Source organism: Perca flavescens, chromosome 11 (assembly GCF_004354835.1).
Source record: "Perca flavescens isolate YP-PL-M2 chromosome 11, PFLA_1.0, whole genome shotgun sequence".
Taxonomy (NCBI): Eukaryota; Metazoa; Chordata; class Actinopteri; order Perciformes; family Percidae; genus Perca; species Perca flavescens.
The window spans coordinates 16,316,068-16,330,729 of record NC_041341.1 but is presented as its reverse complement, the minus strand read 5'-3'; the positions used below and the strand labels follow the sequence as shown (position 1 = coordinate 16,330,729).

Here is a 14,662-nt window from a genome sequence, read left to right as displayed (position 1 = left end):
GTAGAGGTACTGATTTAACTTCTTTACTCAAGTAAAAGTAACAAAGTACAGGCTTGGAAATTTAATTAAAGTATAAAAGTAAAAGTAGCCTTGCGAATGACAACCATTTTTTATGCAAAGCTACCTGGACCACACAAATGTTACTACAGTGGAAGCTGGGAAACTTCAGTGGACATGGAAAAAAAGGCTCTTTATATGCCATTGCCTACATTTTAAATGGATGTCTGCCAAATAGGTCTAAAACATCACATATACTGTATGATTATTGTGACAGAGACTGGGACTCCAGGTTAATAAGATTCTGACTGAGTAAGATATGAATTCAATTGTGATTCTGTGAAAATTCAAACATGAGTCCTTTAACTTACATCTGAGAGGTTTGAAACATTAACATTAGCCCAAAATAAAGTTGATATGAGACAAGACCAAGTAACGTTAACGTTAACTTAAGTGGTCTCGAAAACAAGAACGGCCTTGAGTAACGTTAACGTTAGTACAGCACTGTTACATTAAATCAAGTTACTGAATTTGTTTTTAATATGAAGCTATACATGCAGATATTGTATCAGCTAGTATTAGATTATTTTCAAATAAACTGAACGCTCGCTAACCTTAACGTTACTTGGTTTACTTAACTAAATGCTAGCAAACCAAAGCAAATGTAACTGACCATTAACATAAACTTAATAAAGTTACTGAAACAAACAACAAATAGCTTTTGAAAACAACAAAAAAGATGCATTTACCTCTATGTGTTTTTTCAAATTCTATGGTGAATTCTTGAACGGCATCAACGTATATTCCCATCCAATTAGATTGAATTCGGTATTGATGATGCGAAAAATAATAACGGTAACTCCACTGAAATTATTTGAAACTAAAGTAACAAGCCAAATTAGTAAAATATAAGGAGTAGAAAGTACCAATATTCATGTTAAAAATGTAAGGAGTAAAAGTAAAAAGTCGGCACAAAAATAAATATCTGAAAAATCTACTTGAGTACAGTAACGAAGTATTTGTACTTTGTTACTTCCCATCTCTGCCTCCCGGTCTGGACGAACACTGCAACTCCTCACTCCCTAAATGTAAGCTCTCTAGAGAAGCAGAGATAGGGAGGGGCCGCGCCATGACTGTGGCTACACACCCTCCCTCGCCAGTCTAGGCAAACGCTGCAACTCCTCACTCGCCAACTTTAAGCTTTATCAAAGAGGAGAGTTTTAAGTTTACTCTTAAATGTGGTGACGGTGTCTGCGCCCTGAACCCAGACTGGGAGCTGGTTCCACAGGAGAGAACCCTGATAACTGAAGGCTCTGGCTCACATTCTACTTTTAGAGACTCTGGAACCACAAGTAACTGCATTCTGGGAGCGCAGTGCTCTAGTGGGACAATATGGTACTATGAGCTCTTCAAAATATGACGGTGGTTGACCATTTAGAGCTTTGTAGGTCAGGAGAAGGATTCTAAATTCAATCCTGGATTTTACATGAAGCCAGTGCAGAAAAGCTAATACAAGAGAAATATGATCTCTTTTCTTAGTTCTTGTCAGAACACGCGCTGCACCATTCTGGATCAGCTGGAGAGTCTTAAGGGACTTATTTGAGCAACCTGATAGTAAGGAATTACAATAGTCCAGCCGGGAAGTAACAAAATACATGGACTAATTTTTCAGCATTGTTTTGAGAGTGGATGTGCCTAATTTTGGCAGGTGAAAAAAGGTGAAAAAGAAGGTCGAAAACAGGCTCTTTCTTGAAGTTTGTTTTAAGTAAGCGTTAAAGGATATATCCTGATCAAAGATAACTTCTAGATTTCCGACACTAGTGCTGGAGCCCAGGGCGATGCCATCCAGAGTAGGCCTAGCTTTAGTATCTTTAGATAATGAGGTTTGGAGGTGTTTAGGGCCCAGCACAATAACCTCGGTTTTGTCTGAGTTCAACATCAGAAAATTGTAGGTCATCCAGGATTTTATATCTTTAATGCATGCTTGAAGTTCAGCTACCTGACTGGTTTTGTCTGGCTTGATTGATAGGTATACTTGGGTGTCATGTTTAGGATTAATTAACAGGCTTGAATCAAAGATGGCTGCAACTCATATTAAATTGAGTAGGCCTATTAATATGACTGGGAGGAGTGGATTCATTTAGACTAACATATTCTTCATGGCACAGCCATGTTTCGGTAAGAAAGAATAGATCAATTTGATTATCTGATATCAAATCGTTTACTACTTTAGAAGACAGAGATCTAATTTTCCTATTCTGTTCTATCATTGCAGTGGTTGTTTTAATTCCAGTTAGGTTCTTAAGTATAGTATAGCTCCTTGTTTAGCTTTGATTTAACGGATTTGAGTCGGGGGGGACAGACACCGTGGTAATGAAACTGAGTGGGAGAAGCGCGTAGCACTGCACCTCTGATTACTGATTTCAACCTTGGGTTGTCATGGTTTATGACCGATAATAGACTCGGTCAGATTTCTTGATGAGAGCGGCTCTGTCAAAAATGGGATGTCTCTCCTAATCAGACCAGGCTTTCCCCAGAACGCCCTCCAGTTATCTACGTAAAAGTCTACGTCAGTGAGTGTCCGGGATGGGAGGAACCGGCCACAATTCTTACCTGGCCACTTCAGGGTCCTGGAGGCGTTATTATGGATCCCACGCAACTTCTAGGCAAGTACCGCCCTACGAAGCAGCCCGATTGGTTAGGGTTAGGAATGGACCTCGAGTGGTTAAGGTTAGGATAGCCGACTGGTCAGGGGATAGGACCTGAACAAATCGGGTTCCGCTACCTTGCGTAAGCACGCCTGACGTGCGAATGCTAAAGGGCGGGTCTTGCCTAAACGTTGCGTGGGTTCCCGTACGTAGGCTACAACTCCTTCAAGGGACGGCAGATTGCAGCCAATCTCCTACTGCATGGGGTAAGCTACCCGGCTTCATCAACGCAGTAATAATAAAATCACTTTCGACTAATCGACCACAACATTAGATTATAACAACGTTATTTTTACACAACAAATACACAACTTGACTTCCACCAAACTACAACTCTGACAAGTCTGCTTTCAGAACCAAAAGTTTAATGAATCAATATTTGGATTTGCTTGTACAATAACATCATTAGTGTAAACAATCATCAAGACAAGAGTTTGAAATATTTTAGGTCATACTTCAGCAGCAAATATGCAATGCAACACAACAGTCAGACATTTTTAACCATACATCTCTAATCAGAGACAGCCAGCTCTGGTAATATTCTGATATTATAGAATAAATACACCAGGAGAAAAAAGTGTGGGGAATCTAAAAGGCAGTTCATAGAAGAGATTTAGAAATCAAGTTTAAAATATATCAGTGTCAGCCATTTAAGAAACGTTTCACTTTGTATAACATATTCCAGAACCTTCAACTCAGCATACCTCAGTGAAAAGTCAACCTGGCTGTGCACTGGTTTATTCTTAAACATCTGTGGCAACTCAAATTGAAGAAGTGACATGAATTGAAAAGTGTTGCAATATCCCCGCTTTCAATTTATTTATTTTTGCAATATAAGTGGCTGGTTGGCTCAGTTGGTAGAGCGGGCGCACATATGCAGAGGTTTATTCCTCGACGCAGAAGGTCCAGGGTTCGAATCCGACCTGTGACGTTTTCCTGCATGTCCCCCCCCACCCTCCTCTCTCTCAGCTTTCCTATCCAATAAAGGCAGAAATGCCCAAGAAAAAAAAAAAAGAAAAAAAAGAAGGCAACATAAAAGTGAATGAAATAATGTTAAATGATGTTTAAGTATTGGCAGCAGATCCTTTCATTCACAAACTCTTGCTGGCCAAAAAACATTACATCTTTTGTCATACCAAAGAGACACATTACTTGATTTTTGACTTAAATAAATACAAATAAATATAGGGTGTATGCTGAGATGTCAGTATGCCGGCATTTAGGAGACTACATAATCAAAAATTTAAGTATATAGCAATGTCAATCAAACATGGCTTCTGATCCTGAATAATGGGAACATTTTACCATTACATCCACTGTCTGGCATCTACAAACAGATTGACAACGTAAGCAACAATTGAAAGGGTTTCAGTTAACACTGGGTGATTACTACCCTGGAAATCCAGAGTTCTCGTGAGAGCACAATTTGAATTTGCTCAGTGAGTCACTCTGGCATTGAGTAATGATGCTCATTAACCATGCCCTTGTACCAATCATGTCGGTGTATCTGATGTAGGCGGGGCCAGAGGCGAGCTAAACAGATGATGAAAGTTTAATCTACCAGTTAGCTCTGCTGGTAGCTAAGCGTATGGGGCTCTGGATACGTCACCCCGTGTATTGTTAGGATTGGTTGTAGTGTTATTCAATTGCGTGCAGTGAGATTTTCAAATGCATGCTTGGTGCCGCCCCTCGAGATGGGCCATTTTCATAACTCAATGCCAGACACTTAATCTTTCAGATTTGGGTCTGGATTTCCGGGCTAGGTGATTACCACTAACACAAGGTAATGATTTGATAGTTAAACATCAGCATAGTCATAGCCGACCAATGATCAGAAATCCCCACTCCTTCAAGGATACTCCGACGGCGACCCAGAGCATCAGTAGATTGACAGAGTAATCAGCGGAAACAAAACAAAAGGCAGTCAAGCCACACATAATATGATCCAATCAAGGTTAAACTGTAGTGTTACAGAGGTTGCTATGTGATATAGGGGAGGGTGACAAAGTAAAGAGGGGCTGAGGCTTAAGTGCTCCTTTAGAAGATTTGTTGCTCAAAGAGGATCTTCTCAAATCCTTGTGGAGCTGTGTGATAGAAGTCACTAAACTGGCAGTCTAAGATGGCGCTGTCATCCACTAGAACAAAAGAAGCAGTATTTAAGGTAAAAAAAAAAAATGTTTTCACAATTTTTGACATCTCATGTATTGTTCATATCCCTGTTTCAGTATTTCTTTTAAAGTTAATGCATGTACATTACGTCAGATATTCAAATCCAAGATGCATGTTATTTTGGTTGAACCATTACATAAAATGTGTGATGCTTGGCCACATCGTAAAAAAATTACATAACTCAATTTTGTTTATTATATTTCTCAGTTAAAATCATACATGTACCCAGGACTCCCTGGGAAGCCCTTTTGTTATTGGTAAAGTAAAATGAAATTGAATTGATGTCATATCTTACTCTGGGGTGATAATATGATAAACAAGCAAACAATCCAACATTTTGTCTTATTTATTCTGCAAAAGGTATTTGCTCTACAGAAATTAGGTAAAATGCATTCAAATGCAAATGAAATCGGTCCTTAGGTAGAGAAGTAGCATGTTCTCCAGAGCAAACACTTTCCAAAGTCAACACACATCATCCTGTGACCCTGTTTTGTTTAACAGTTGTCAATCCGAGGTGTGGTTACAGCAGAGGTGATGTTTATACAGTAGATCTCTTTCCTAACCACTCATCTCAAAATCAAGTTTACTGTACATGCCACACCTTTCTAAAGAGCTGCTTAAAAACAGAAAGCAGTTCCCCAACGGAAACTCTAAACGGAGCTAAAACCAATTGGATATTGTTGCAAATTACAATATAAGAATGCAATCATTAGTTGCAAAAGAGGAATAACAAAACTAAGAACTATGCTACTGTGCCACTGCAGCTCCTGGAACTAATTTGGTGAAAACTTTAAATTTTTGGGAAGGGTAGCTTACTATTTTAAGGTTTTTCATTACCAGCTTCTTTACATTTTTATTCAATCTAAAATATAGACTCAAGGTGCAATGATTGGATAATTGAAAAATATATATTTCATGGCATTATATTCAGTAGTAGTCGCAGTTTGATTTAAAAAACAAAAACGATTAATGCAGAGTGAGAGTGGAGCATGTCCCTATTGCCATAGTGGAGCTAAATTTATGTAAACACTTCCTAGAAAACAGTGAATTTGCCCTTAAAGTGATGGTTCGAAGTAATTTCACCCTAGGGTCCTTTGCACCATGACCTTGAGCCAAACACCCCCCCAAAAGCTTTTTTCACCTGGGTCGAACATTGGGAGAGTTAGCGTAGAGTAGCGTTATCAGCTGAATAGCTTATTAGCGCAGGGGCTAATGGACCCACGTTTGTATCTCGTAAATGACCCCACTAAAAATTACCGAAATAATACCAAACTTCTACACTAGTACAAATAGGTTATGTACTCATAAAACGATGGATTGGAAAGTTTGTAAGTACACCAGAAGTTTATGAACACTTGCCTGCTCTCTTCTGCTCTCTGTTGCTGCTGCTGTTACTGCTGCTACCTGCAGTAAGACAAGTGCTTAGGGCCGTCTACAAATTACTACACCGAAAAGAGATACAACAAAAATATTTATTAATTTAATGATTAAATAAGGTAATGTCTCCAAACTTATCTCAGTTATTACTCGTCTCCTGCTAGTTATACTACAGCACTTACTTTAAAAAAAAAAAAAAAGTTAAATTAAAAAATATTTTTGTTGCATCTCTTTTCGGTGTAGTAATTTGTAGACGGCCCTAAGCACTCGTCTTACTGCCGGCAGCAGCAACAACAGCAGAGAGCAGAAGCCAGCAGGCAAGTGTTCATGAACTTCTGGTGTACTTACAAACTTTCCAATCAATCGTTTTATGAGTACATAACCTATATGTACTACTGTAGAAGTTTGGTATGATTTCGGGCATTATTAGTGGGGTCATTTACCATATACAAACGTGGGTCCATTAGCCCCTGCGCTAAGCTATTCAGCTGATAATGCTACTCTACGCTAACTCTCCCAATGTTAGACCCAGGTGAAAAAAGCTTCTGGGGGGGTGTTTGGCTCGAGGTCATGGTGAAATTTATTTGGAAAGTTTGAGATCATAGTTATTAAAGCATCCAGAGTGACTTTCTGATCTGATGGATGTATTTCTTAGCTCAGAAATATTAGCGGTGCTTTACAACAGAGGGTGTTCGCACAAGAAAGCTCAGACAAATGAGTCACTGGTTACAGTCTGCATTAGTGTTGCTGTAGGACAGGAACAGGCAAAGCTGCCACTAAATACCAAAAGCTTACCCGTTTTCTTTCCAACATAAAGTGGTCAGTTGATTTCACCGACTAGCTTAACACCAACCCGAGAGGAGAAGCTAGTCAATGAAATCACCCTTTGACCAGAATAAAACCTGCATGTCCTAAATCTCCGTGACAAGGCTGTCCCTTCCTGCTAAAGACTTTGTTTAGATCAGACCCAATAACTCACTCTTGGATGTGTGGAATCTGTTTATGGTCAAATATGCAAATAATAATAAAAAATAAAAAAAACAAAGAACCAAAGTACAAGAGCCCAAAATGAGCAGTGTTATGTAAAAAATGCACAAATACAGCCCTCTAGTGGAATACAATTGTAACAGACATATTGCCATTTCTGAGGAAGCAGTTTGGCAATCAATAATGTTTACATAAATTGTTACAATTGGAACACTTAACTTAACACTTGGAACACTAAACTTACCATAAACAACAGGGTATACAGTGCCTCGGATCCCTGAGGCAGGACAATGCATGTTCTTTCCGTTCAGATATAAATTCAGCTCCACATGGTCATATGTGATGCCCTGAGGAACACAAACAAAACTGGAATTAATCTTAGAATGTCTGCATGTGAATATGACTACACATTTAAACAGGGTTTAATTATCAAAAAGTAACCTTCATATGTGTAACTTGGCTATTCAAAGTTTGTGACTGTAATCTATTCAAAATATAGGCGTTTAAATTCTTTTTTTTCAGCACACGTCAAGAGGAGCAGGAAAACCTTGGGAAAGCTAAATAGCATAGAAACAAAACAAGGTATGCATATGTTTTTATCCCACAGTATTAGTTGCTTTCCTCTACATCCTGCAGTTACACTTTGCAATTACGAAAACATTTTCTGGTGGATTAAAAATGTTTTGTTTTTTTAAGACATCAATGACATTGTAAAAACATATTAGTCATCTGCACATAGATGTTCTGCTGATTGAACATGTAAGTTAAAGTAATTAATATGCACTTAACTGAGCAGAAAATTAGTTGTAAGACTGTGGCGTTCTTTTGCCAAAGTGTTAAAATTGCACTGAAATGTGTGTGAGTAGCTTGAATCAAAAAACCATCAATAAAGGCCTGTGCTCTAAAATATATGTCAGTGCTAAACAGTCAGTTTGTATTCCGTGATCACTGTTCCAGGAGTCAATGATAAAGTGAATGGGTAACAATGTATGTGGGTTTTGCACACTGCTCCATGACCCTGCAGGCTATTAGTCAAAAGCTTGCATGCATCGCTCAGTGCTGGCAGCATCTTATCTTGTTCCTTTATACAAATTAGTTTTAAATGAAGTCCAGCAAACATTTTGGTTCAGCTGTGTTATTACAGTAGAACCTGCATATACACGTTGGAGGGCCTGTACTAAATGAGCAAGAATCCCTCAATTTAAGCTGTGATAAAAACACGGTTTACTGACTGACAGATTGGCCGACCTGAATTTAACTCCAGGTGAAAATACCTTAAAAATCTCCAGTACTGCCACTAAAGGACTTAAGGGGTCACCAAAGTCACCAAGTCTTAAGTGCCAGTAGTAATAGCTTTAAGCTGTTTTGGTCTCTTCTTTAGCAGGAACATATAGTGTTATAAAATATGCATAGAAATAAAGCAAGACAAAATGTTTTGATGCATTTATATTTTATGTTTGGGAAAAGGACAAAACAAGATTTGTCTTATTATGTTAGGTACAATGTCAACCACTGCTTTGTGCAGATAATGAATTGCTTGCTGACAGTGAGAGAGTTTTAAAACAGCTTCCGTCCACCCCCGCTGGGTTTTGCGTTGCACCCGCAGGATTTTCTGCTGCGCCAGCCAATAACTGCAATCCATGTTTTTTCGGACTCAACGTCTGTGCTTATTAACTTCATATTTTACTAAATGATTTCTTAGTCCTGAATGACATGAATGATGGTTTGTAATACGAAAAAAATGTAAACAATAAACGTTGTCTCGGTATAATGAAAAATCTGTTATGATTTATAAACTGATGCCAAATAGCAATTTGGTGCACATGTGAAAACGGAAGGATATACAGTATGGCCCATATTAGACCAAGAATTACAATGTGACTATGACGATGTCAGCCAGCTGCTTCGAAAAAAAAAAAAAAAAAAACAATACCAAATTCTACTGTGGGTCTCATGGGGCCTGCAGGCCAGCCTGCCCCACCAGGCCTCTAGCAGATGATTAGTCTGAAAGGGTTGATTTAAGTTCTGTAACACAAAATCTACAACCTTAGGTTGTAAAAAATACATTTCGCACTTACCACAATGTCACCCTCCTGAGGAAGGCTGTTTGCGGGTAGGCGATTCTTCTCTTCATTATTGTGGTACACAGACCCATCATGTCTCAGGACTAGGCTGTTTGTGTCTCTGCCCATAGGCACTTGATTAAGATTCACTTTCTGCGTAGCCACACCTATTCCCCACACACCTGAACACAAAGAACTTTTTTTTTAAATTTTAAAAACACTTTTATCCACAAAGATTAAAATGTATTTATATTTATGACAAAGGCCAGCTGCAATAAAAAAATAATAAGCAAGATTTGCATGCATAGCAAATTCGTAATTGAATGCTAGTAAAAACAGTATATGGCTAGTGTAAAGCTATGCAGCTTTACTTGCTCATATATGTAAGAAAGCAAATTTCTTGTCCTTCAAATACTGTCTTTGTAAGTGTACAGAATTCCACTATTGAGCATGCAGTCACAAGACGGTGTAGCTACTAAAAACAGATACTCTGGATGCAGCGTGTCAGTATTAATAACTCCAACTAGGAATGCACCAGAAAATGTCAATCTGGCAAGAAGAAACAGCCAGAAGCCAAGCTCTTACCAGTGGACTGGATCTTAAACTCAAAATAACTTTTGTTCTGGTGCAGAGGAGCGTTGGCCAGACAGCCTCCAGTGCCACATATCCTCCGGCCGCTCTTCACAATGACAACATCTGTGCCTGCAAAACAAAAGGCAATAATACATCTTGCTGTAAAAACACATCTTTGAGTCTATATAATGTCAGAAAATGCCCATCACTATTTCTTTGTCTTTGTCACAAGATGACAACTTCAAAAGGGCTCGTTTGTTCCAACAACCCAAGGATAACCATTTTTCAATCAAAAAGTCAGGTAAAAGCAGCAAATCCTCACATGTAAGAAGCTGGAAACAGAATGTGTGCTTGATAAATGACTAAGGATTAAACAGATGAGCAAAATTGTTGTTGGTTAATTTTTTTGTGGATTGATTATTCAACTCATTATTTCAGCACAAAGCCAGTTGCTGCCGTTGGTTTATTTAGGTTAATTGGGGTAAAAGAATTTGCTATTATAAAAGTATGGTCAATAACCAATAAACCAGTTGTTGTATTTGAATAAAGCTTCAGTTGTGCTATCCTTGTTAAATGTTTTCAAAATGTAAGATGAATCAAATTAAACTGTGGTCAATCATACGTTAAAGTACTGTCCTGTATGAAAATATCCAAGTGCACATTGGACTTTTCAGTGAAGTAGGATACATACTGTCCATTATTTAGAAACATGTGCATACTCCCTACTTTCTGGATTTTTAAATAAAGGGAGAAAGAGTAGATAAACCAGATAGGCCAAACAAAGTATAACAAATACAATGATACATTTGATATAATAGTTACACTAAACAGCAGTGTATTGTCTTTCCAATAGAGAAAAAACAATTAATAAAAAAGGTTAAGAATAATACTGAATCAAATAAAAGAAAAAATGAATAAATAAAAATAAATAAAAAAGTGTGGATGTCAATGACATATCAATGAACTAATTGGTGCAATTTAATATATTTTTCAACTAATAATTGAACAAAAACATACACAAATCATTATTCAAAGCAGAATAACGTTACTTTTATATGCCTAAAAAATGTGTGGAAGGGAACTTTAAAGTTGAGTAGAAGTAAATGAGATATCGTTAGCTGTCACCCGTGTATTGAGTTCAACGTTACATGACCTAGCTAGCTAGCTAAGCCTTCAAATTTCACGAATCGCCCTGTATTTAAAAAAAAAAAAAGATAATAACCTTGTAGAACGTGTGTTAAGGAGGATAATGTTATAAACACACAGCTTCAACCACTCCATGAGACCAAAAGCACATTTAACTGCAAAGGTTGCAACACTACGAGCAGCTATCGGTTAGCTAACTGTTAGCTATTATGCTAAAAGCGGAAGTTGCTCATTTGTAGACTTCAATAGTCTGTACAACAGCTGTGATCTTACTTACCCATGTGGTGAGTATCTAACTGAACAGTAGGCATTTCTTTAAGGGGAATATGGCCCGATCCGCCATCTCCGCAGCAGCCTAGACAACACGTAAACATCGCAGCCATTCTTGCTCCCGATACTAGCATACTAGCTAAACAACATCCGGAAACAAACTCATAGACCATCAAACCAAAGAGCGCTTGGCGTTAAAACGTCAGGCTCCACTTACACAGCGACGCATGACGGCAGAGTTTGGAACTACATAAGCCCCTGCTACCCAACTGTATCCAATCATAGTGGCTAAGATAGGCAGTTGCTCCTGATGGCATGGAAACAAGGGAAGAAAATCAAGGTCAAAATTTCTACACGTGACTAAGTAACTATTGGGTATCGATGTTACATAACCACAAGTGAGAAGAAAGTGAGAAAATGTATAAAGTTTATTGGGCCAATGCGGGATTCGTGATAATAACTGCATGAAGATCATCCTCAGAGGCTGAAGCATATCCTGATATAATGTTGCTGATGTATGATAGTGGTCATTCTTTGTCGGTGCCAAGACAATACATGTGCTCAGTGCGACATAGCGTTGCACTTTTTATATCAGTTGATGAAGCTGGGCGCCTTCACTTGCACCTTTTTTATCGTGTTAAATGTTTACAGATGCACAGGCCTATATTGACAAGTATAGCCACACAAGCGACTGAAGTGGGTTAGTGTAAAAACATGTGACGCCAAACTGGAACTAAAAACTGGTTGACAGTTTTTCACGCTGTAATGTTTTGCATAGCAACAGCCCCTCCCCCATCCGACTGGCAGGGATCCTCTGCAAATTAACCAGCAGGGACAAAAACGTAAACAAGCCGATGTCCAAAATTAAACACCTCAAAAAAATTTGAAATATCAGTAGCATTCGTGTTAGTGGTATTATAGTACACACTCAGATTCGACTGTCTGCAATTAGGAACAGATTAGTGTATTTAAATGATCTGTGCGCCACCGAAACGGTTAACTCTATACCCGGAAAGGGCGAAGTCTGCACAGCAACAAGCGCCATGATTGCGTTGCACTGTGCGTCTCAGCAGCTGGTGAGTGATTCTTTTGGTCCAGTAGTTGCATGTTACTATGCGCTTGCAAAATCTGTCACAGCCCTAGTTCAGTACCTTGCCAACAGGAGCAACGCTAACTCGAACCCTGTTTGTCGATAATTTGTCGCATTGGATTGCTTACACGGCGGTAATTTAGGGCTCAACTCAGCTAACCACTGCTCTGCTATTCTCTAAAACAAAGCTAGGAGAAAACAGTTTGCTGCTGTTATAGTCTACGTCTATAAAGTCATTTACGATTTTGCCTTGTTTTGCGACGCGGTTTTACGCTTCTTGCAACGCCAGCTGGTTTACAGAGAGATATTATAGAGCATGGTGTTATTTAACGTTCTGTGGTCGAACGGAGTCTTTGGCAGAGCTCATGCCAACCTTTTACGCGGGCACAGCGATGCAAGTCAGTTTCACTTTGAGGATGGGCATACTCCACACACAGCTGGGACATGACTGCAAAATCAGTATCCTTTGCGATTCTGCAGCATTTTTGTGTGTAATTTGTTCCCTGTGCTGCATTAGGGCATCCCTCTGAGTGTGGGTGCGTATGGAGCCTGTTTTATTAAGTGCTGATTTATTGGCTCGCCTGTACTTCGATTAAGCACAGATTTGACGCCTGGATAATGTGTTTACAGGATACCATGGAGCAGCTGGAAGAGGAACTTACGTGTCCTATCTGCTGCGGTCTCTTCGAGGACCCGCGGGTTTTGCTGTGCTCACACAGCTTTTGCAAGAAGTGCTTGGAGGGACTCTTGGAGGGGAACCGAGGTCCAGCTTACAGAACACCTTTCAAATGCCCCACATGCCGCAAAGAGACCCCTCACAACGGCGCAAACAGCCTGCAGATCAACTACTCTCTACGCGGAATAGTGGAGAAGTACAGCAAAATAAGGGTTATGCCTCAGCTGTCACTCTGTAAACAACACTATGGCCAGCCTCTAAACATATTTTGCGCCACGGACTTAAATCTAATTTGTGGGTTTTGCGCTACAACAGATGACCACAAAGGGCATACATTCTGCTCCTTTGAGGATGCATATGAACGAGAGAAGGAGGCGTTCGAAGAGCTGCTTCGCGGGTTGGAGAGCTGGCAGAGCGCAGATGTCCTGTCCTGCCTGGAGACACTACAAGCCAGTAAGAAAAAGGCGCTTCAGTCAGTGACCAAGGACGCAGAGAAGGTAACGGACTATTTCGACAAACTCATCAGTACCATTGAATGCAAAAAGAATGAGATCCTCTCGGATTTTGAAACACTGAAGCTGGTGGTGATGCAAGCGTACGACCCGGAGATTGCCAAACTGAGCGCAGCGATGGAGGAGCATAGACGGGCGCTCAGCATCGCCGAGTCTGTCAAGAGCATCGCCGACCCCCTGTGCTTTCTGCAGCAGATGCAGGAGTTTCGGGAGAAGTTGAAGGTCCTTAAGGAGACTCCACTGCCCTCTGGGAAAGACACGGACGTCGGTCCACTTGTGCGCAATTTCGATGTTAAAAAGTGGGACTCGCTGAGGCTCCGAGAAGTGGACAAGATCGCAGTCCCCCACGAGAGTGGCTCCTACCGAACGGGGGGTTCACGGATGGCAGTGCCAAGATGGATCACCTTATTTATGAGCGTGTTACTGCCAACACTACTCCTGCTGCAGCCGCACAACCTTGCAGCCTGCGTGCCCTCGCAGATTGAACCGCTTCTCACTGCCGTGTCCTCGCAGCTCACTCACACTGGTGTGTACCTGCGGGAAATGACTGACATGTACACAAGTTTAATGGGTGCAGGTCAGGAATGTATTGCTAACTTAATTTACTCTACGGTCAGTTTTATTGGCAGTTTTAATTACTAGCCTGTGGCATCTCTGCCATGCACTCACAGCTACAAATTGTGAACCAAGTGACCCATGAGGTGCTGTTTAAACGACAGATATATCGCACCTGAATACATGTGGAAGCACTTGTTTGCCTAATTGTTTACCATGTCTTTTGTTATTGCCCAAGCTCTAACCTCAATGAAGCAATAGAATCAATCCATAATCCACGTTATATAAACACTATCGATGTGCACAATCTCCTTTCTTTTTTTTTTTTGTTAAATACGTCATGACAAATGTATACCTATATCCAGGGTGATCTTGATAAATAAAACAAGTGTAGGCTAAGTCACTTTCATGTTCCGTTTTTATTAGTGCGAAATGCCAAATCAGCCAACTATTTAGAGATACAAGCGAGCCTGTGAACTAAGCAAGTGTAATAAAAAGAAATGAACAGTGTAATCGCTGGCCTCTTCCCTGCAGAGCGC

The 14,662-nt window shown here is 39.8% G+C and overlaps 2 protein-coding genes across 3 annotated transcripts; one reads left to right on the top strand and one right to left on the bottom strand.

Moving 5' to 3' along the window:
* Window positions 1–3,671: 3,671 nt before the first annotated feature.
* Window positions 3,672–12,351, bottom strand: spryd7b (SPRY domain containing 7b). Its single transcript, XM_028590795.1, has 5 exons — window positions 11,298–12,351; window positions 9,887–10,003; window positions 9,317–9,483; window positions 7,483–7,585; window positions 3,672–4,840 (listed from the first exon to the last, which is right to left on the bottom strand). Exons 1-5 carry the CDS (start codon window positions 11,461–11,463, stop codon window positions 4,743–4,745), a joined length of 651 nt encoding a protein of 216 aa, XP_028446596.1. The 5' UTR covers window positions 11,464–12,351; the 3' UTR covers window positions 3,672–4,742.
* trim13 (tripartite motif containing 13) lies at window positions 12,070–14,526 on the top strand. Of its 2 annotated transcripts, none has more exons than XM_028590793.1 (2): window positions 12,070–12,366; window positions 13,011–14,526. In XM_028590793.1, exons 1-2 carry the CDS (start codon window positions 12,334–12,336, stop codon window positions 14,208–14,210), a joined length of 1,233 nt encoding a protein of 410 aa, XP_028446594.1. In that variant the 5' UTR covers window positions 12,070–12,333; the 3' UTR covers window positions 14,211–14,526. The 2 variants fall into 2 exon arrangements, with proteins under 2 accessions (XP_028446594.1, XP_028446595.1); XM_028590794.1 differs by lacking the exon at window positions 12,070–12,366 and adding an exon at window positions 12,380–12,916.
* The last annotated feature ends 136 nt before the right edge of the window (window positions 14,527–14,662 follow it).